The sequence below is a fragment of the Mus caroli genome, unplaced genomic scaffold, assembly GCF_978045245.1.
Source record: "Mus caroli unplaced genomic scaffold, Mus_caroli_1 scaffold_14, whole genome shotgun sequence".
Classification (NCBI taxonomy): domain Eukaryota; kingdom Metazoa; phylum Chordata; class Mammalia; order Rodentia; family Muridae; genus Mus; species Mus caroli.
Genome location: NW_028227269.1, coordinates 74,471,734 through 74,487,269, shown reverse-complemented (window position 1 = coordinate 74,487,269; position 15,536 = coordinate 74,471,734). Strand labels below are relative to the sequence as shown.

At 44.5% G+C, this 15,536-nt stretch overlaps 1 protein-coding gene across 10 annotated transcripts in view; it reads right to left on the bottom strand.

Moving 5' to 3' along the window:
• The window catches only part of Syne2 (spectrin repeat containing nuclear envelope protein 2), a 301,122-nt gene that overhangs the window by 127,620 nt on the left and 157,966 nt on the right, over positions 1–15,536 (bottom strand). For all 10 annotated transcript variants that reach the window (XM_085830464.1, XM_085830470.1, XM_085830468.1 and 7 more), the window contains exons 51-55: positions 15,110–15,328; positions 8,414–8,679; positions 6,448–6,616; positions 4,410–4,565; positions 1,257–1,397 (exon numbers count right to left, since the gene is read on the bottom strand). In XM_085830464.1, coding sequence (XP_085686590.1) covers positions 1,257–1,397; positions 4,410–4,565; positions 6,448–6,616; positions 8,414–8,679; positions 15,110–15,328 — 951 coding nt within the window. The remainder of the gene's footprint in view (positions 1–1,256; positions 1,398–4,409; positions 4,566–6,447; positions 6,617–8,413; positions 8,680–15,109; positions 15,329–15,536) is intronic.

The following is a 15,536-nucleotide window of genomic DNA, read 5'->3' as shown; positions in this document are numbered from 1 at the left end:
TGGGCAGAGGAAGATTTCAAAGGTAAAATTTTCAAAGCTTACCTAATATTTGTATAATAACAAGCTTGGGAAAACAAAAACCTGACTTTCTAGATCTGGTCCCTTTGCTTAAGAACCAACACTGAAGCCGGGTGTTGGGATGCACGCCTTTGATCCCAGCACTTGGGAGGCAGAGGCAGGCGGATTTCTGAGTTCGAGGCCAGCATGGTCTACAAAGTGAATATCAGGACAGCCAGGGCTATACAGAGAAACCCTGTCTCAAAGAGGCGGGGGGGGGGGCAGGAAAGGAGAGGAGAGGAGAGGAGAGGAGAGGAGAGGAGAGGAGAGGAGAGGAGAGGAGAGGAGAGGAGAGGAGAGGAGAGGAGAGGAGAATCAAGACTGTGTCTAACAGTGATCCAATTTTGGAAGCCCCCATTAGAAAGTTTCCTAAAGTATAGATGGCAACATGAATCCACAGGCAGGTGTTAATATGGGATATGGAAATAGAATAATGTTCATCTATACTTTTACCTAAAAAGTTATTTCCTAAGCAATTTCACAAGGGAAATAAGAGCGGAGTTTTTGTGTCCTCGTTTAACCTTGGCAATCTAAAGAAAAGCTTACTATTTCTCAGACCTAACCGATTCACTTTTGATTTCAGACTGCCCACAGAAAGATCTTTACTGTCCCTTTCTTTATTTGTGGGAATACTATAGTATGAGGGAGTCAGGAGCCAGGGCAAATGCCCAGACAGCAAAACCTGAGAATAAGGCTTCCATGTACCCAAGCTTTTGTGCCTCTGTGATGACCTCTCTTTTCTGATGATCCAGTGATTAGTTTAAGGGATGTGTGTGTCTGTCTGTCTGTCTGTCTACCCTATCTATCTATCTATCTATCTATCTATCTATCTATCTCCTTCCCTCCCTCCATCTATTGAGACAGGACCTCAGCCCATGCTGGCCACAAACTCCCTATGTAGCGTAGCGAGTGATGACCTTGCTACCTGTTCCCCCTCTCTGAGTCTCTGACTACAGGCATGTGCCACATGCCCTGTTTCTTGCTGTGCTGGAGCTCACACCCAGGGCTTTGTGTGTGCCAGATTAGCACTCTACCAACCTGAACTACACCCTTAGCCCCAGTTCCAGTTCTTGGAGCTTCAGATCTATCAAAAAACTCACCTTGGGCTGACGGAGCAATTCCTGACTGGGATGCGGGGACAGGGGTGAGATAGAATACATGCCTTAAAGTGGCCAAAGCCACTTTAAGGCATGCATTACCTTTTGGATTTCATGAGCTTCCTCAATGTTTCTGCTTTTCTGTTGCAGCATTTTTTCAATGCAACGGAGTCCGTTGTTAATCCTCTCTATTTTCCTCCTCATGACGCTTGATGGTGAGCTCTTTGAGACTTCACTGCTCATCTGTGACAAGGGAGAAAGTCACAGTTGGGTTACAGTTTCAGGTCTTGACTCTAAATAGTATTCACTTTTTTGACTTGAAAATATTTTAACATGGGGTGGGGGCTCCAAACCATACTGTTAACGTATTAGTGACAGGCCAGATAAGCAGACTAGCCTGTCTGTGTTGGCAGCTGTTTCCTGACCATTTTAGTATAATCTAGAAGTAAATTTATTTAAATAAAACTTAGGTTATATTTGGAAGTACTACTGAGAAGGCTCTTTGAAGCATCAAATTATTAATAGGAAAGAATTTTCTAAGAGAAAATGCTTCCTTAGACCTACTGAACTTTATAAGAAAATCTTTGAGACACAGCTCTGTGTCCAACAAGATCAACCTTATTCTTAGGCCAATTTAAAACAAATGTAATCTCCGTTTTCCTGTCCAGCTAGGTGAAACCTCCTCAGACTAGTTCTTAGTGATGGAGAGCCCTGTTTTCGCCTCCGCTGTTTCGAGTGTGTTTCCCTAGCAACCAGAACTCTGGCCACTGAGCACAGCACCGTTTTCTTTTTAACCTAACATGATTTTCTTAAGAAAATAACTTGTGTTAGGAAAGATTAAGAGTATTGAATAGAGTGTTGTGTTTTTTCAAAGGCCTTGCCAGTGTGTTTGCTTATTTTTTAAGCTACTGTTGATAAGTAGCCATAAGATATCCACATAATACTATACACACAAGCTGAGGCAGAAACTACCCCAGTGCAGATAAAGATGGATTTGTAGAAGCTGAAACCTGGGCTAATGGCTAACTCAGTGCCAAGCCCACACACTAAAGTGTTGGTAGAACTTGACCCTAGAAGCCTCCGGTTCCCAGTGGTAAGCTTTGTCATACAGTAAGCTGGTGGTACCTTCATATTATATTTTTATTCATAGACCATATAGCATAATAAAGATCATTATTTTAAAATATCAGTTTAATATTTTAGCTTTATTTTATGTGTAAGAGTATTTTGCTTTGTGTATGTATGCAGACCATGTGAGTGCCCGGTGCCTGAGGAGGCTGGAGGAAGACATTAGATCCATTGGAACCGGAGAGAAACATGATTGTGAGCCACCGTGTAGGTCCTAGGGAATGGACCAGGGCTTTCTGTAACAGCAACAAGTGTTCTTAATCACTGAGCCATCTCTCTGGCCTCTGAGCTCTCACTTTAACCCTATATACATTTTTAAAGTTAATTAATATTAGCCTATGTAATACAGTACCAAATAATGAAATTGCTGATATGGACAGTGACTCTCTTGATTGAAATTCATACTACTATTTAGACACACGAGGCAAGATTATGAAGCAGGGGTAAGCAGCCATTTGAATTACAGACATGATACCGTATGTGGCTGTGGTCTGGACCCTTGTATTTCCTTAAGAATCATGACACAAGCAACAAACCATATCATATGAAGTCAGGAAAACTAAACACTGTATGGTTGTCTCTTACATTTTCTATATTTCTCATTTCTGCTTTGTTGAAACTAGTAAAATGCTAGCAGAATTAAAAAAAAAGAATCATGACACAATAAAAATCAATTCCATTTGTCACAAACATACAAGTTCATAATGGAAAACTTCACCCTTAAACATGAAAGACTATTTTTTTTTTTAATTATCAACTTGATTTGTAGGGATTTTCACATACTGTCATAAAAATAACACCGAGTTTCTCTCAAAATATTTGGTAGTCTCAAAAAAAAAAAAAAAGAAAAAGAAAAAGAAAAAGAAAAAGAAAAGAAAAGAAATAATATCAATCCTTGAGCAAAGTTCCAATAGGCTAATGTGTTAAATCAAAATATCCGTTCTAACATATTAGGAGACTGTGTGCTTATATACAAATAACATGTTATGAGAAATCCGCCTCGGAATCAGTTAATGGCACGTGCTAGGATCTGAGGGCTTTGTTCATTTCCTTTGTTTGTCTCACCCTGCAACCCAAGCAGGCCTCCAAATACATGGCAGTCTCCTGCCTCAGCCTCTGGCATGCAGGCATAACAGGTATAAGCCGTCATAACCAGCACTAGTGTCTAAGTTTGAAATCTGATTCTTGTTTGCATCTCCATTTCATAAGAAAATCTATGTAGCTCTATATATCTATAGAGTTGGTTGTGTGCACTATAACCAACTTTATTCCCAGGCCACTCTAAAAGCAGAGGTAATCTTCATCCCTCTACCATCTAGGCAAAACAACCTCCTCCCAGTAGCTAACAGAAAGCCCTGTTGTTCTCTGATGTTTCTAGTGTATGTTTCTACTGGCAGCTTGTTTTACTTATCAAAGTATGGGAATTCTAAGTTTTAAAGACAAAACATAAAACTCTCCGGTGGACATAGGACCAAACATAGTTTTCTTCTGTTGGTCTGAAATGCCTAATAAAACTGTCTAGCTGAGTGCCCACTTCCAGCACAACAGAACAATACACACCCTCTCTTCAGACCTGCATGCTAAGGTGAAAAATTTTTCTCAGCATGTTTTGTGAGAACTCTATCCACATCACCATTAAACAGACATCACGTGCTGAAATGCTATCAAGTGAGCAACAAAATCTATATTCCTACTGTCCTTGGCTGTTCTTGCACTGTTGGTGGGGGAGGGGATATTTTTCAAAGCAAAATATTATACGTGTCCCCAGTTCTTAAAGATCATTAGAGTAAATAGTAATGTAAAAATATAATATTAATAATAATAATAATAATAATAATAATAGCAAGTCAAGTAAAAGATAATACAAACTATTAAAATGTAAAGAAGGAAAACTAAAATAACTGGTTAAAAAAAAAACAACAGATAATCTGAAACTCTGGTACCTACACAATTTATTCCTAGTACCTTTATCTCATTACTTAATACATGAGCTCTATCAAACCAGGCAGAGCTGAAAGTAGAGAAATGAAAAGTGACAATCAAAGGATAATTTCTTATTTCCATTCACCCATCCCGATCAACAACAGCACACACATACACACATACACAAACACACATCCTCAGTACCTTCTCCTCAGCATCTTCTAGGGCACTCCTGCATTCTTCCACCTGGGATCCGATCTCTGCAGGGACTATGCTGTACATCTCGGAATACTTGATGCGCAGTTTTTCCATAATGCTCTCGAAACTCAGCTTGCCTTTCTGAAGAATGCTCCGCAGCTCCTAAAACCATCAACAGAGTCTCAATACTTACAGGACCTGGGAAAAAGTTTAGCCATAAAGAAAAGTGAAAGCAGATTTCCAGGGTCCTCTGGATTTAAACCAGCCAGCTTTACATGACAAAACCTCCCTATTGATACAAGCAGATTAAGCCCAGGAGATACTGGGGTTTAGTCAGGCGATGCTTTCTGATTTGTAAGAATCGAACTTGATAGCTCTTCATGGTGTCAGACTCTTGCCAGAAAGACATGAGAACAACCTCTGCTTCTGGAGCCCAGTAGGACTGACTGAATCTCAATAGCCTCCAATCGGCTAAAAAGTAACAAGTGGCCAGAAGTTTCAAAGACGGTTTTCCGTGTTGTTATTAACTTGTTGCGATTTCCACTTCTTCCGACATTATCATCATAATGAGTCAAGGCCACAGAGAGCACTGTGCTTGAAGCAAAAGTGTCTGTTTCATGTAATTAGACAGCCAGGCAGAGCCCTACTCCTTTCAAAAGGGAGGGTTCCAGTTCCTGGTAAAGAATGTAGGTTTCAGGAGATAAAAGCACACTGAACAAATGGCCCATTGGCTGTGGCCTAGAAACAGAATCTGATCTGCGTTCTCCTGCAGCAATTATAAAGGAGAAAGTCATCTGTTTGGGAAAGCTTCCCAAAGATTGAGTGGAAAACCTACTTATTGACTTTTTTGAGCTTTTGTGTTCTTTAGCTCTCTAGTGACTGTTGGGCAGCCCTGAGTCCCAGCCCCGAGGAACAGTTCCCAGTCTCAATCCCATGATGGAACACCCTGCCTGGTCTCTATCCTCCATCCTGACTGACAAGCCTAGAGAGGGAAAGCCAAAGAGCAGTGTGGTGCAGTCACGGTTGGGGTGGGGGTGGGGCGGAGAGGGGGATAGGGGGCGGCATTCTGTTCTTCCCACCCAGGTCTCAGTCCACAGCTACTGACTGAGACCGTGGCTTCTCCACAGACAAAACTTTTGAGACTGACAGTAGACTTCCCTTTTCAACACCATAACCAAGGGCTGTGTGGTTAACAAGGGCATGAGACTTTGCATAAAATCCTCATAGTCAGGGCCGGAGCGGCTGTTTGGTGGTCATGAGTACTGGCTGCTCTTAGAGAGGACATAGGTTCAGTTTCCAGCACTCACATGGCCCCTCACTACCAAATGTAACTCTGGTCCCAGGAGCTCCAACAAACAAGTACACACACATAGCCATAATGAATAAAAAAAGAGGGGCTGAGAGATGGCTCGATGGTAAAGAGCTCTTGTTCCTCTTGCAGAGGAGCTGAATTTGGTTCCTAGCACCCACACGGTGGCTCACAGCCATGCTACTCTAGTTCCAGGGCAGCCAACCCTCTCTTCTGGCAGCCATGGGCACCAGGCATATATATGGTGCACATACATGCATACATTTAAGCAAAACACTCATATACATAAAATTTTAAAATAAGTAAATCTTTAAAAATTAAATGAAAAAATTTTTAAAGTTCCCAAAGTCATTTTTGGACTAAGACTAGGAATGAAAGGTGACTCTGAAGAAAGGAGCTCTCAACATGATCGTCCATGTGCATGCCACCTTTCAGAGCTGAGATGCCATGTCCAAACAATATTCTCATCTGTGGGCCGAGGCCTCTGATCCCCAAACACACTGGAAACATGGTTAAAAACAGGGCCGTGGAGTGCAGAGTGACCTGTCCCTCAGCATGGCTTCAATTCCCCTCTGTTTCCTAGCCATGTTCACCCTCCTGACTCTGCGCACAGTGTGCTGCCTGTGCACCTACCTCCCTGTGTCCCACCCCTCCCACCCTGGCTAATGAGTTCTTTCCAACAGAAGACTGGGGACCTGTCTCAGCCACTTACACAAACTCTTCCCTCCTGCTTACCTCAAACTGTTCTGCCCGTTCTGGGTGGCCTTCCGGTGCCAAGTTTGGGAAAGACGTTGAGATCTGTTCAAATACACGCTTCACATCCTTTATTTCCTTTAAGAAAGACTGCTGTGCCTGGATTTCGGCCTGGACCAGGTCCTTATTCTTTTGAGTTGTCTGAAGAAGCCTAAAATTACATCAAAAAAGAACTCATAAAGAATCCATAAAAGAACGGTTTCCTCCCTAGGAGAAAAGAACCAGTTTTTAGTGATTTATTGTCAAACATACATCAAATACAGTCAATCAACAGTGTCCCCAAAACTCTCATCCCCGAGTAGCCTCTCTGCATAGTCCAGCTACCTTCTCTAGCTTCCATCTGTCCCACATGATCCCAGATCCCAGACGAAGTGACAAGTGTCATCAGCCATGGGTGGGCTCTTTAGAACAGACCACCCCCACCAGCTCACGTCTCTTCAGCTGACCCATTGCCTAAAGAGGCACCTGTGTGTGTGGTGGTAGGGTCTTTGCTGAGAACTATTTGGTATCTGTATTTGGCTTCACTATGTAGCCCTAACTAGCCTTGAACTTACTGTCATCCTGTTCTTTCTACCCCATAAATGCTGGGGTTATAGGTCTCTGTGACCACACCTGGCCAAAAATTTGTTCTCACACTTGACCTGAGGCCTCGTTCCTGAGACAGAGCTCTTGCACTAAGAGTCTCTTGGTGGACTCCTGGATAGCCTCATGGGGGAGAGTTAGCCACATGACTAGAGAGCTGGGACTATCTGCATCAGCCTTTCCTACGCTGTCCTCCCGATCCCTAGAGAGGGGAGACAAACTGAAGGCCGAGTTGGCCACATTTGCTTAATTGGTCACTGTAGCCTCCAGAGCATGGAAACAGATAAGGTCAGAGTGCCCAGATTGCCAATCAAGAGAAGCACCCACGGGGCCGTGTGTTGTGGAGGCCAAGGAAGCTGTCCCATCCTCACACCCCTACCCACACATCCTTCCACATTGTTCTCCACTTGTATCCTTTATTATATCTTCCATTGATGAATCAGCAAACCTAAGTGTTTCCCTGAGTTCTGTGCACCACTAAGGAAGGTTCTGGAAGTTGTTCCAGCAGCCATTTAGTCAAAAGCATGGGTGACATCCCACAACTTGTGGTTGGCACCGGAAGCAGGGAAGCTCTGCGAAATGGAATGCTCAAAGTGTAGAATGGGGGCAGGTAGATTCCATCAGAACTGCAGAGACTCCGAGTGGATGGCAGCTGAGAAACGCTTCGGGGTGGGAGGGGGGGAGAAAAGACCCTCCCCATTGGCGCTGTTGAGTGGTCATGAATGAGGAGGAAATGGCTCTTTTCCTCCTGCCATGCGCAAACCCACTGCTGTGGCCTTTACAATAAACACAGAGGAATTAGACCCAACTTAAAGGATCTTTAAAGGGGTTTGCTTAAACACATTATGGCATATCAACACACACACACACACACACACACACACACACACACATTCTACAGGTGTTTTTAATTTGACATTCAATGGCATAGGAGTCAAAAACAATCTGTTGATCAATGACTCAGCAGAATACGGTACAGAGTCAGGCACTATAATGTCAATAATCACAGTGAGAAGCGAGGAAAAAGGTGACTGTGTTTCCAGCCGCTTGGTGAGATTAAAGTAGACTTTCACGTTGGTCTTTATAATTCCCCACAATTGAAATTTCCTACAGTCAATAGGTATAACTAAAATGCAAAACAATACACATTTGAAGGGAAAAGTCTGCAAGCTATTCATTCACACTGTAATATCAAGATGGAAAATGTGTATGCTCCACTGTAGGCATTCACTTCTTCCGCCCCCTTGGTTGCACCCATCAGCGTTGATTCTGTTGTAGCATTTGCTATTCTCTACTTTCTCTTTTAAACTTTGAACAGAAGCCATCAGATCATTTCCTTAATAATCAATCTCTTTATAAATCTCACCTGTCGCACCGTTCTTGCATCGACCCAATCTCCTGAAGTGCCGGGATGGTTTCCCCGGTCTCGGTGCCTTCGGGAATGTTCTGGATACTCCTGACACGCTGTAGAAGCAGGGCCAGCAGCAGCTGCTGCTTCTCCACGCTCTCCTGGTGCTGGCACAGAGAGTCCAACAGCTGCCAGAGTTCCTCTGTGGGAGCTGCGTCCTTTGCTTTAGAAATTTCTGGAAGGTCCTCCTGAAGAGTCTCTAAAATTATTGCTTCTCGCTCAATCTAATTAAATGAATGGCAACAAAGAGAAAGCAGGAAGATTTTGAGATCTGAAATCTACCCGGTGAGCACAGTCTTTGTATATCCGCTCTTTAAAGCGTTCCTAATGCCTATCCTGGTTCAAAGTCATTATTCGCTCACTATAGCTGGGAACATTAGTCCTCTGTGATCAAGGATCGCGTAGCTCCCAGCTACTGCCCATGTAGCTGTGTGATTCCGATGAGGAAATGCTATTGTGAACAGGCTGGGGAAACACTATTGACTAGAGTGATTTATTTCCCCTTGGGGCTTCTGTTGGTTTGAACTGTGTTTCCATGAGATCTACATGAGGAGGCTGGAATGGCCCCACCACAACAGGCTGGGCTACTGTTGGATGTGGAAATTTTCCTACAAGTCTCTTTGACTTCACTTTGAATGTCTACATCATGCTTTAAGACAAAGCCTGGCGATTTGTTATGAACCTGACGCTTTCCAAAGGGAGAGCCACTGGGATTACTGAACCAGCTGGGGTTATCAACCACTGGTATGTAAAAAACGTAGAAATACGTAACTTATTACAACGCCTACCTAGAAACTAGGAATTCCACCAGTCTGGACTCAGAACAAAGAGTTGGCAGACAGCCTCAAAGGCTCCTGAATAAGGTAGCTCTTTGCTCCCCACCCCCAAGCCTTATGTCCATTTCCTTTAGCTACAAGACTCATTTATATCATTCTGTCCTCCTGACTCTATGTCCAAACAATGGCCCATCTTGCCACTACAAAATACCACACCAGACAACTGCACTTACGTTATCATGATTGACATGGTGAGCAAGGCCCTGGATGTACCAGAGGGTGAGAAATAAAACCTATGAAGGAAGATGCAACAAGCCCCAACATCAATTATTATAAGCTCCCAGAGTCCCCAAAGCCTAAGGCATACTTCTTCACCAACGTGAAGGTCAAATTGGTCAATCTTTAACAAAGAGAAATGCCATGGGACGGGGATTTCTTGCCTTGAGGAAGTAATAAATGTTACCCTTAAGACTACTGTTCAAATGCATTATCAACCATGCTTCTAATGTTTTCTGGGGGGCTGGGGGAGGGATGAGCTGGAGGGGGAGGAGCCAAAGCACCGGGAACAGGAAGTGGTATCTGCTGTTCTGTCTTGGGTGCCATGAAAAAGTGGGTGGGGACCCCGGCTGCTATGATATACCTGGTGGAGAGGGAGACAGTCCCCTCCCTAAGAAACTCATCTACAGAGTATGTGTTTCCCACTGTCTCAAACCATGGTACGACCGGAAATCCTGGTTCCCAGCTACACCTGGACTAGAGAATGAGATAGACCATATCACACCTTCCTGCTTAAAAACAGCATACTAATAAAGGAAATACAACGCAGACTCGAGACTAATGGTAGAGCCAAGGTTTCAAAAATTATTGGGTGTGTGGATAAATAGCCCTGGGGCTAATTATATTTGATGTTAATTCTGTTCTCCTGTGAGGGGCTGCGAACAAGGAATGAGTCAGTACTCAGGTGAGTTCCTGTAAACCTACTTCCCACCTTAATTGTAAAATAAAGGAGAGCTGATGATTGGGCAGGTAAAAGAGAAGGTGGAGAGAGAGAAGGAGGAGAAAATGGGAGAGAGAGAGGACGCAGAGGAGGAGGAAGAAGAAGAAAAAGAAAAGCAGAGCAGAAGCACATGGCCTGGAGAAAACACAAGTTCTAAGGGGTCTCATAGATGGAGAAGATGGTAGTGTAGCGGTAGATCTGCCCAATCTAGGCGCACAGCGTGTATTCATATTAACTGAGTTGTGTTTTCATTGCTGGGGTATATTTGGGTTGGAGATTTACCGCAACAACTGGGGTTGAAAGAGCCTTGTCTGTAACCCAGACGAGTGGGGGCAGGGGCGGGACCACACAGTGGGGGGTATCGGATGGTGCGATGGCCACAAATGAACAAATGGACGACCCCAAAGCTTCACAGGCATTTTCTGTGTCCTTCCTCCCACCTGGCATCACTTTCCAAAATCAGCTAGCCACCTGCTGGCGAGCCCACTCGCAGCTGCAGTGTTGCTCTAAAGCTGGGACTGAGATGGAAAACCTGAGAGATCAGTCTTCCAGGCAGCCAGGCAAACAAATGCTCAAGGTGTGAATGGGCCACTGCCGCCCAGCCGCCCAGTGGCATTCTGCTCAAGGATAAAAAGGAACACCAAGGGTGCGGGGAAATGTTCAGTGAGGATGGAAATGTGCTCCACTTTTATTTTGTTGGTAGTCATGTGACTATATGCATTAATCAAAACTTAGCAAACTTCATGCTGAATTGATAAGGTCCCTGAGCCAGGAAAACAGAATACTAGGTACTGGCCTTTGCCCTTGGAAAGGCCTCAGCACCCTCTGGTGACATCCCTTGGACATAGAATCCTAATAAAACCCTTTGTAAAATTTAAGGTTCATAGAGGTGAAGAGGACAAAGAACCATAGTAACACACACACACACACACAGAGACACACACATGCGTGCACGCGCCATGTATGCACACACCAACACGGTAAAGGAGAATGAAAGTCTTGGGACCTGAAGAAACGGGAATGAACGAGGAGCCGGCGTTGGGACCCAACAGTGTGAGAGGAAGCCAGCTTCCCATCCCCCGGTATCTCTAAAGAAATCATGTTGCTCCAGGACTTGATGCCCCATTGCATCAAGACCCCCAAAGCATAAAACCATTATTCTAAAAGTCAGTTGTTCTCGCTTCCTTTCTGTTGCTGTGACAAAAATGCTCTGACCAAAACCCACCTGGGAAAGGAAAGGATTTGCTTTGTCTCTCACGTCTAGAGCCACAGTCCATCACTGAAGGAAGTCAGGGCAGGAAACTAAGCTGCTTCCGCATGCTCTCTGGCTCACTCCCTAGCTCATGCCAGGGGCCTCAGCAGGCTGGGCTAGGCCCTCTCCCATCAATTACCAAGGGAGACAATCCCTTCCAGACATCACCACAGCCACCACAGCCCAATCTGATCCAAAACATTTCTCCACGGAGGCTTACTCAGACCACACGGCTGTATAAAGTGGGCAGCTGGAGCTACCTAGGACATCAATAATGATACCAAGTACATGTCTGCCTTTCAAAAAAAAATAGGGTGTCGTGTTGAAGGAGAAAAAGTCAAATCAAAAGGTAAATTGAGTTTTAATTTGAAAATTTATAAGATGAACGTTTAAGTTTAAAAAAAAAAATCTACCTACTCAAATTGTTTATTCCAAAAAGATAGCGAATGGTTATTTTACAATAGTTTTAAACAGATGGTCTTTATTGGCCAGCTATTGTGTGGTAAACATTGGCTGTCTACTTGACTGCATCTAGAAGCATCAAGACAAGCTTCCGGACACGCCTATGAGGGCTTATCCAGATTACATTAGTTAATCGAGGTGGGAAGTCCCAGCACCATTCCCTGGGCTGGGGCTTGGATCTAGATGAGTGCCAGCATTCATCACTGTCCTCTTCCTAACATGATGACATCGCCTGCCTTAAGTTCCTGCCATCAGGAGCCATGACAGACTGTACTCATGCACCCTGAGCCCAAGTCACCCTTTCTACCCTTAAGTTGCTTTTATCACAGTGACACAAAGGCGCCAGCAGTGCCAGTGGGATCTTGCATGGCTAGGTCTTATATAGATACAGGAATGCTACCATTTTTAGTGAATGAATAAGAGCAGCATTAAGATCATACAACAAGGGCTAGAGAGATGACTCAGCGGTTAAGAGCACTGACTGCTCTGCCAGAGGTCCTGAGTTCAATTCCCAGCAACCACATGGTGGCTCACAACCATCTGTAATGGGATCTGATATGTATACACGCACACACATACATACACACACACACACACACACACACACACATACACACACACATATCATACAACAAGCAGGGGATGCAGTTCAGTGGCAGAATGCTTTCCTGGCATGCACAAAGCTCTTGGTTTGATCTCTAGTAACACACACATTCATACTGATACCCAGAACCCACACAATCATAGACCAACTGACATACACAGATATCCCTTAACCTAGTTGCTTAGTGATTAAATACAACACGTAAGTTTTAGTTCTCTTTTGGCACCTGTGAACTTGGGCAAGTGACTCATTATTATTGAGTCCCATTGACTTCATGTATTGTTGCTAAAACACTCTCTGGAGTGGGAGATGTGAACATGTATCCCCCCCACCCACCCACCCACCAGGTTCTAAGGAAAAGCCCTTCCTCCTGAAGTCCCAATAACAAATCAAAGTACGGTTCCACGGGAGTTCGCCCTGGGGATCCAGTGAGTTTATTGTGAATACTTACAGAGCATTCGTGAAGGATTACGGACAGGAGCCTGGCTGACCCCAAAGCAGCCCATGCTGGAAAGTTTCACCCTCCCTGGAGGATGGCTTCAGGATCACCTCACAGATGGAGCCCCTTCCCCTAGTCTTCCCAGCCTACACACTCTAGCTCCTCCCCTAGTCCCTGAGGATACAGGCAGTTAGGGCAGAAAAACAGAGAGGAGTGCCTGGATGTTCTAGTGCGGGTTAAATGACTCTCCCTCCAGGCAGGAATGTCAACAGTCAACAGTCACACCATTTCCTTCCAGGAGGGAATCCCAATACTCCCCAGGCAAAACAGCAATGGCTTCTAGCAAAGAGGCCAGCTGCCCCCACGTGAATGGCTTGGCAGCCTGGCTGAGGATCGTCCTTTACATAGACGCAAGGGCTAAGCCAAGCTCACCGTGAGTGCCCACTTCATGTTTTTATTTGTATTGGTCTTTGGGGGAAAAAATTACAGTTGTTGGGCTGAGAACAGAGTGTGGTTGGTAGGAATGCTTGCTCCACGCACAAAGCCCTGGCTTCAGAGGATGGTAACACTCATCTGTAATCCCAGCGCTGGGGAGGGAGAGGCAGGAGGATCCTCAGTGGCATAGCTAGTCTGTGGGGAGCTTGGGCTTCAGGAAGCTTTGTCTAAAAACACTATTTTGACTAGATTCTGGTCTAATGTTTGAGTAATCAGAAAGAACTAAATGAGTAAGATTGAAATTAATACGACATGACTTTAAATGGCTATAAAACAACAGTGTGGTAAAAGAGTCAAAGCTTGGGATCAGCCAATGTTTGGATCTGAACAAGTACTCTCCCTCAACAAGTACCTGCCGAGTGCCCACTGGCTACAAGGTATAGCTGGGCTGCCAGGTTATAATTGAAAGGAAGACCCCTTGGTATGCATTCAGTGACCCACAGGGGCTTGCCACATAGTCAGTCTGCAATTGGGGCTCTTGGGCCACTACTTAGAAAAGGAGAACTTTTAGTCTGAGCTTCAGTTTCTCTAAGTATCAAGTGGGAAAGGCAGTAACTTCCTGAGGCCAAGACAAGGATGCAGAAGCACACTTCTGAACTGGTTTCTCCGCACAGGGTAGGGGGCTGCCGTTGTGGACAGGCAGGGGACTCTTGCTAGCAGCCTGAATAAATGACAGTTTCTTAAGAGTCTGAACATCCAAGAGACTGTTCACTGCTGAAGCCCCACCAGCACCCCTGAAATGACACCGATTTCAAGAACATTAAGTTCTAAGCAGGTTAATGGGGCAGTGTTGACCGTGGGTGATCTCCCACCAATTAAGTTCAGGCTCATTACATTCCCATCCCCAGAAAATTCACCAAAATTCTAAAATGAAGAAAAGAGGATTTTCAATTCGTGTTCTGATCTGTACCTCATGTATCCATGGCACTATAGAAAGATTAACAAGTACTATGATCTCCTATGATTTTTTTTCATTTTCTTTCTTAATATATGTAACACGCAAGTCCTAAACCATGCCTGAGCTATGATCCGGGACTGAGAGATGTCAGAGAGGTCTTCTTTGAGACACTTTTCAGAAAGCATAGAATTTCATATTTTTAGGCCCACACTTGACAACCATAACTAATTTCCATACTTAACAATTGGAGCTGATTTCCAATTAGTCAGTTATCACGCTTATTACTCAGTTCTAACCTTTACTGTAATGAATGCAATGGTAGTTATATTTAAGGATGAACTCTTCTTCAGAATGAGGATTTTAAAGCCTCATCCGGCAAGTAGTCATGTCTTTAGTAAGAATTATCTGAGGGCTGACAAGCTGGCTTAGTGGGTAAGGGTGCTTGCTGTGCAAACCCGGATACCTGGGTTTGATCCCTGGAACTGTGGAAAGATGGAGGGAGGGACAGCACGGACTCCAGGAAGAATTATAGGATACCTAAGAAAGCACCAACCACTGTTATGAAAGAAGCTGAAGAATTTCTCAGGGGCTTTTTGCAAGCCTGACCTGGACGATGCTCACAGGTTGTGTCTATCTGATGTACAAATGAGAGACCAAGAGTGCCATGAAGAGGCGCTGGCCGCCTCTCACTGCGGGCTGCAGGGCTTGCCCGTTGGATGTAAGGGACTCACCTCCTCAGTGATGAACTTCCACTCTCTCTTCAGCTCTCCACCCCACTGCTGCCACTCTCTGGCGGCTTCCAGCAAACTCAGCCACTTCTCCCACAGAGCAGAGGCCACCCCAAGCATGCACGTGGCATCGTTTTCTGTACTCTTGCTTCTCAGGTGTCTGAGGAGCTGACGGAGTTTCACTAAGTCTTCTTTGGTTGACAGGAGATTTGATGTTAGTGCCTTATAAGAGAAAGTAATATGAACGACCAAGGTCTATCTATAGTCTTTTCTGAAATGTCACTCTGAAGTCTGGCACAGTTAAGATTTTTCTTTTTAAACGTTATGTCTCAGGAAGTAGTCTTGGCTGGTCTCGAACTCAGAGATCCTCCTGCACTCTTCCGAAGCACTGCTATTAAAGGCGTATGGCACCATGACATTTACACAGTGT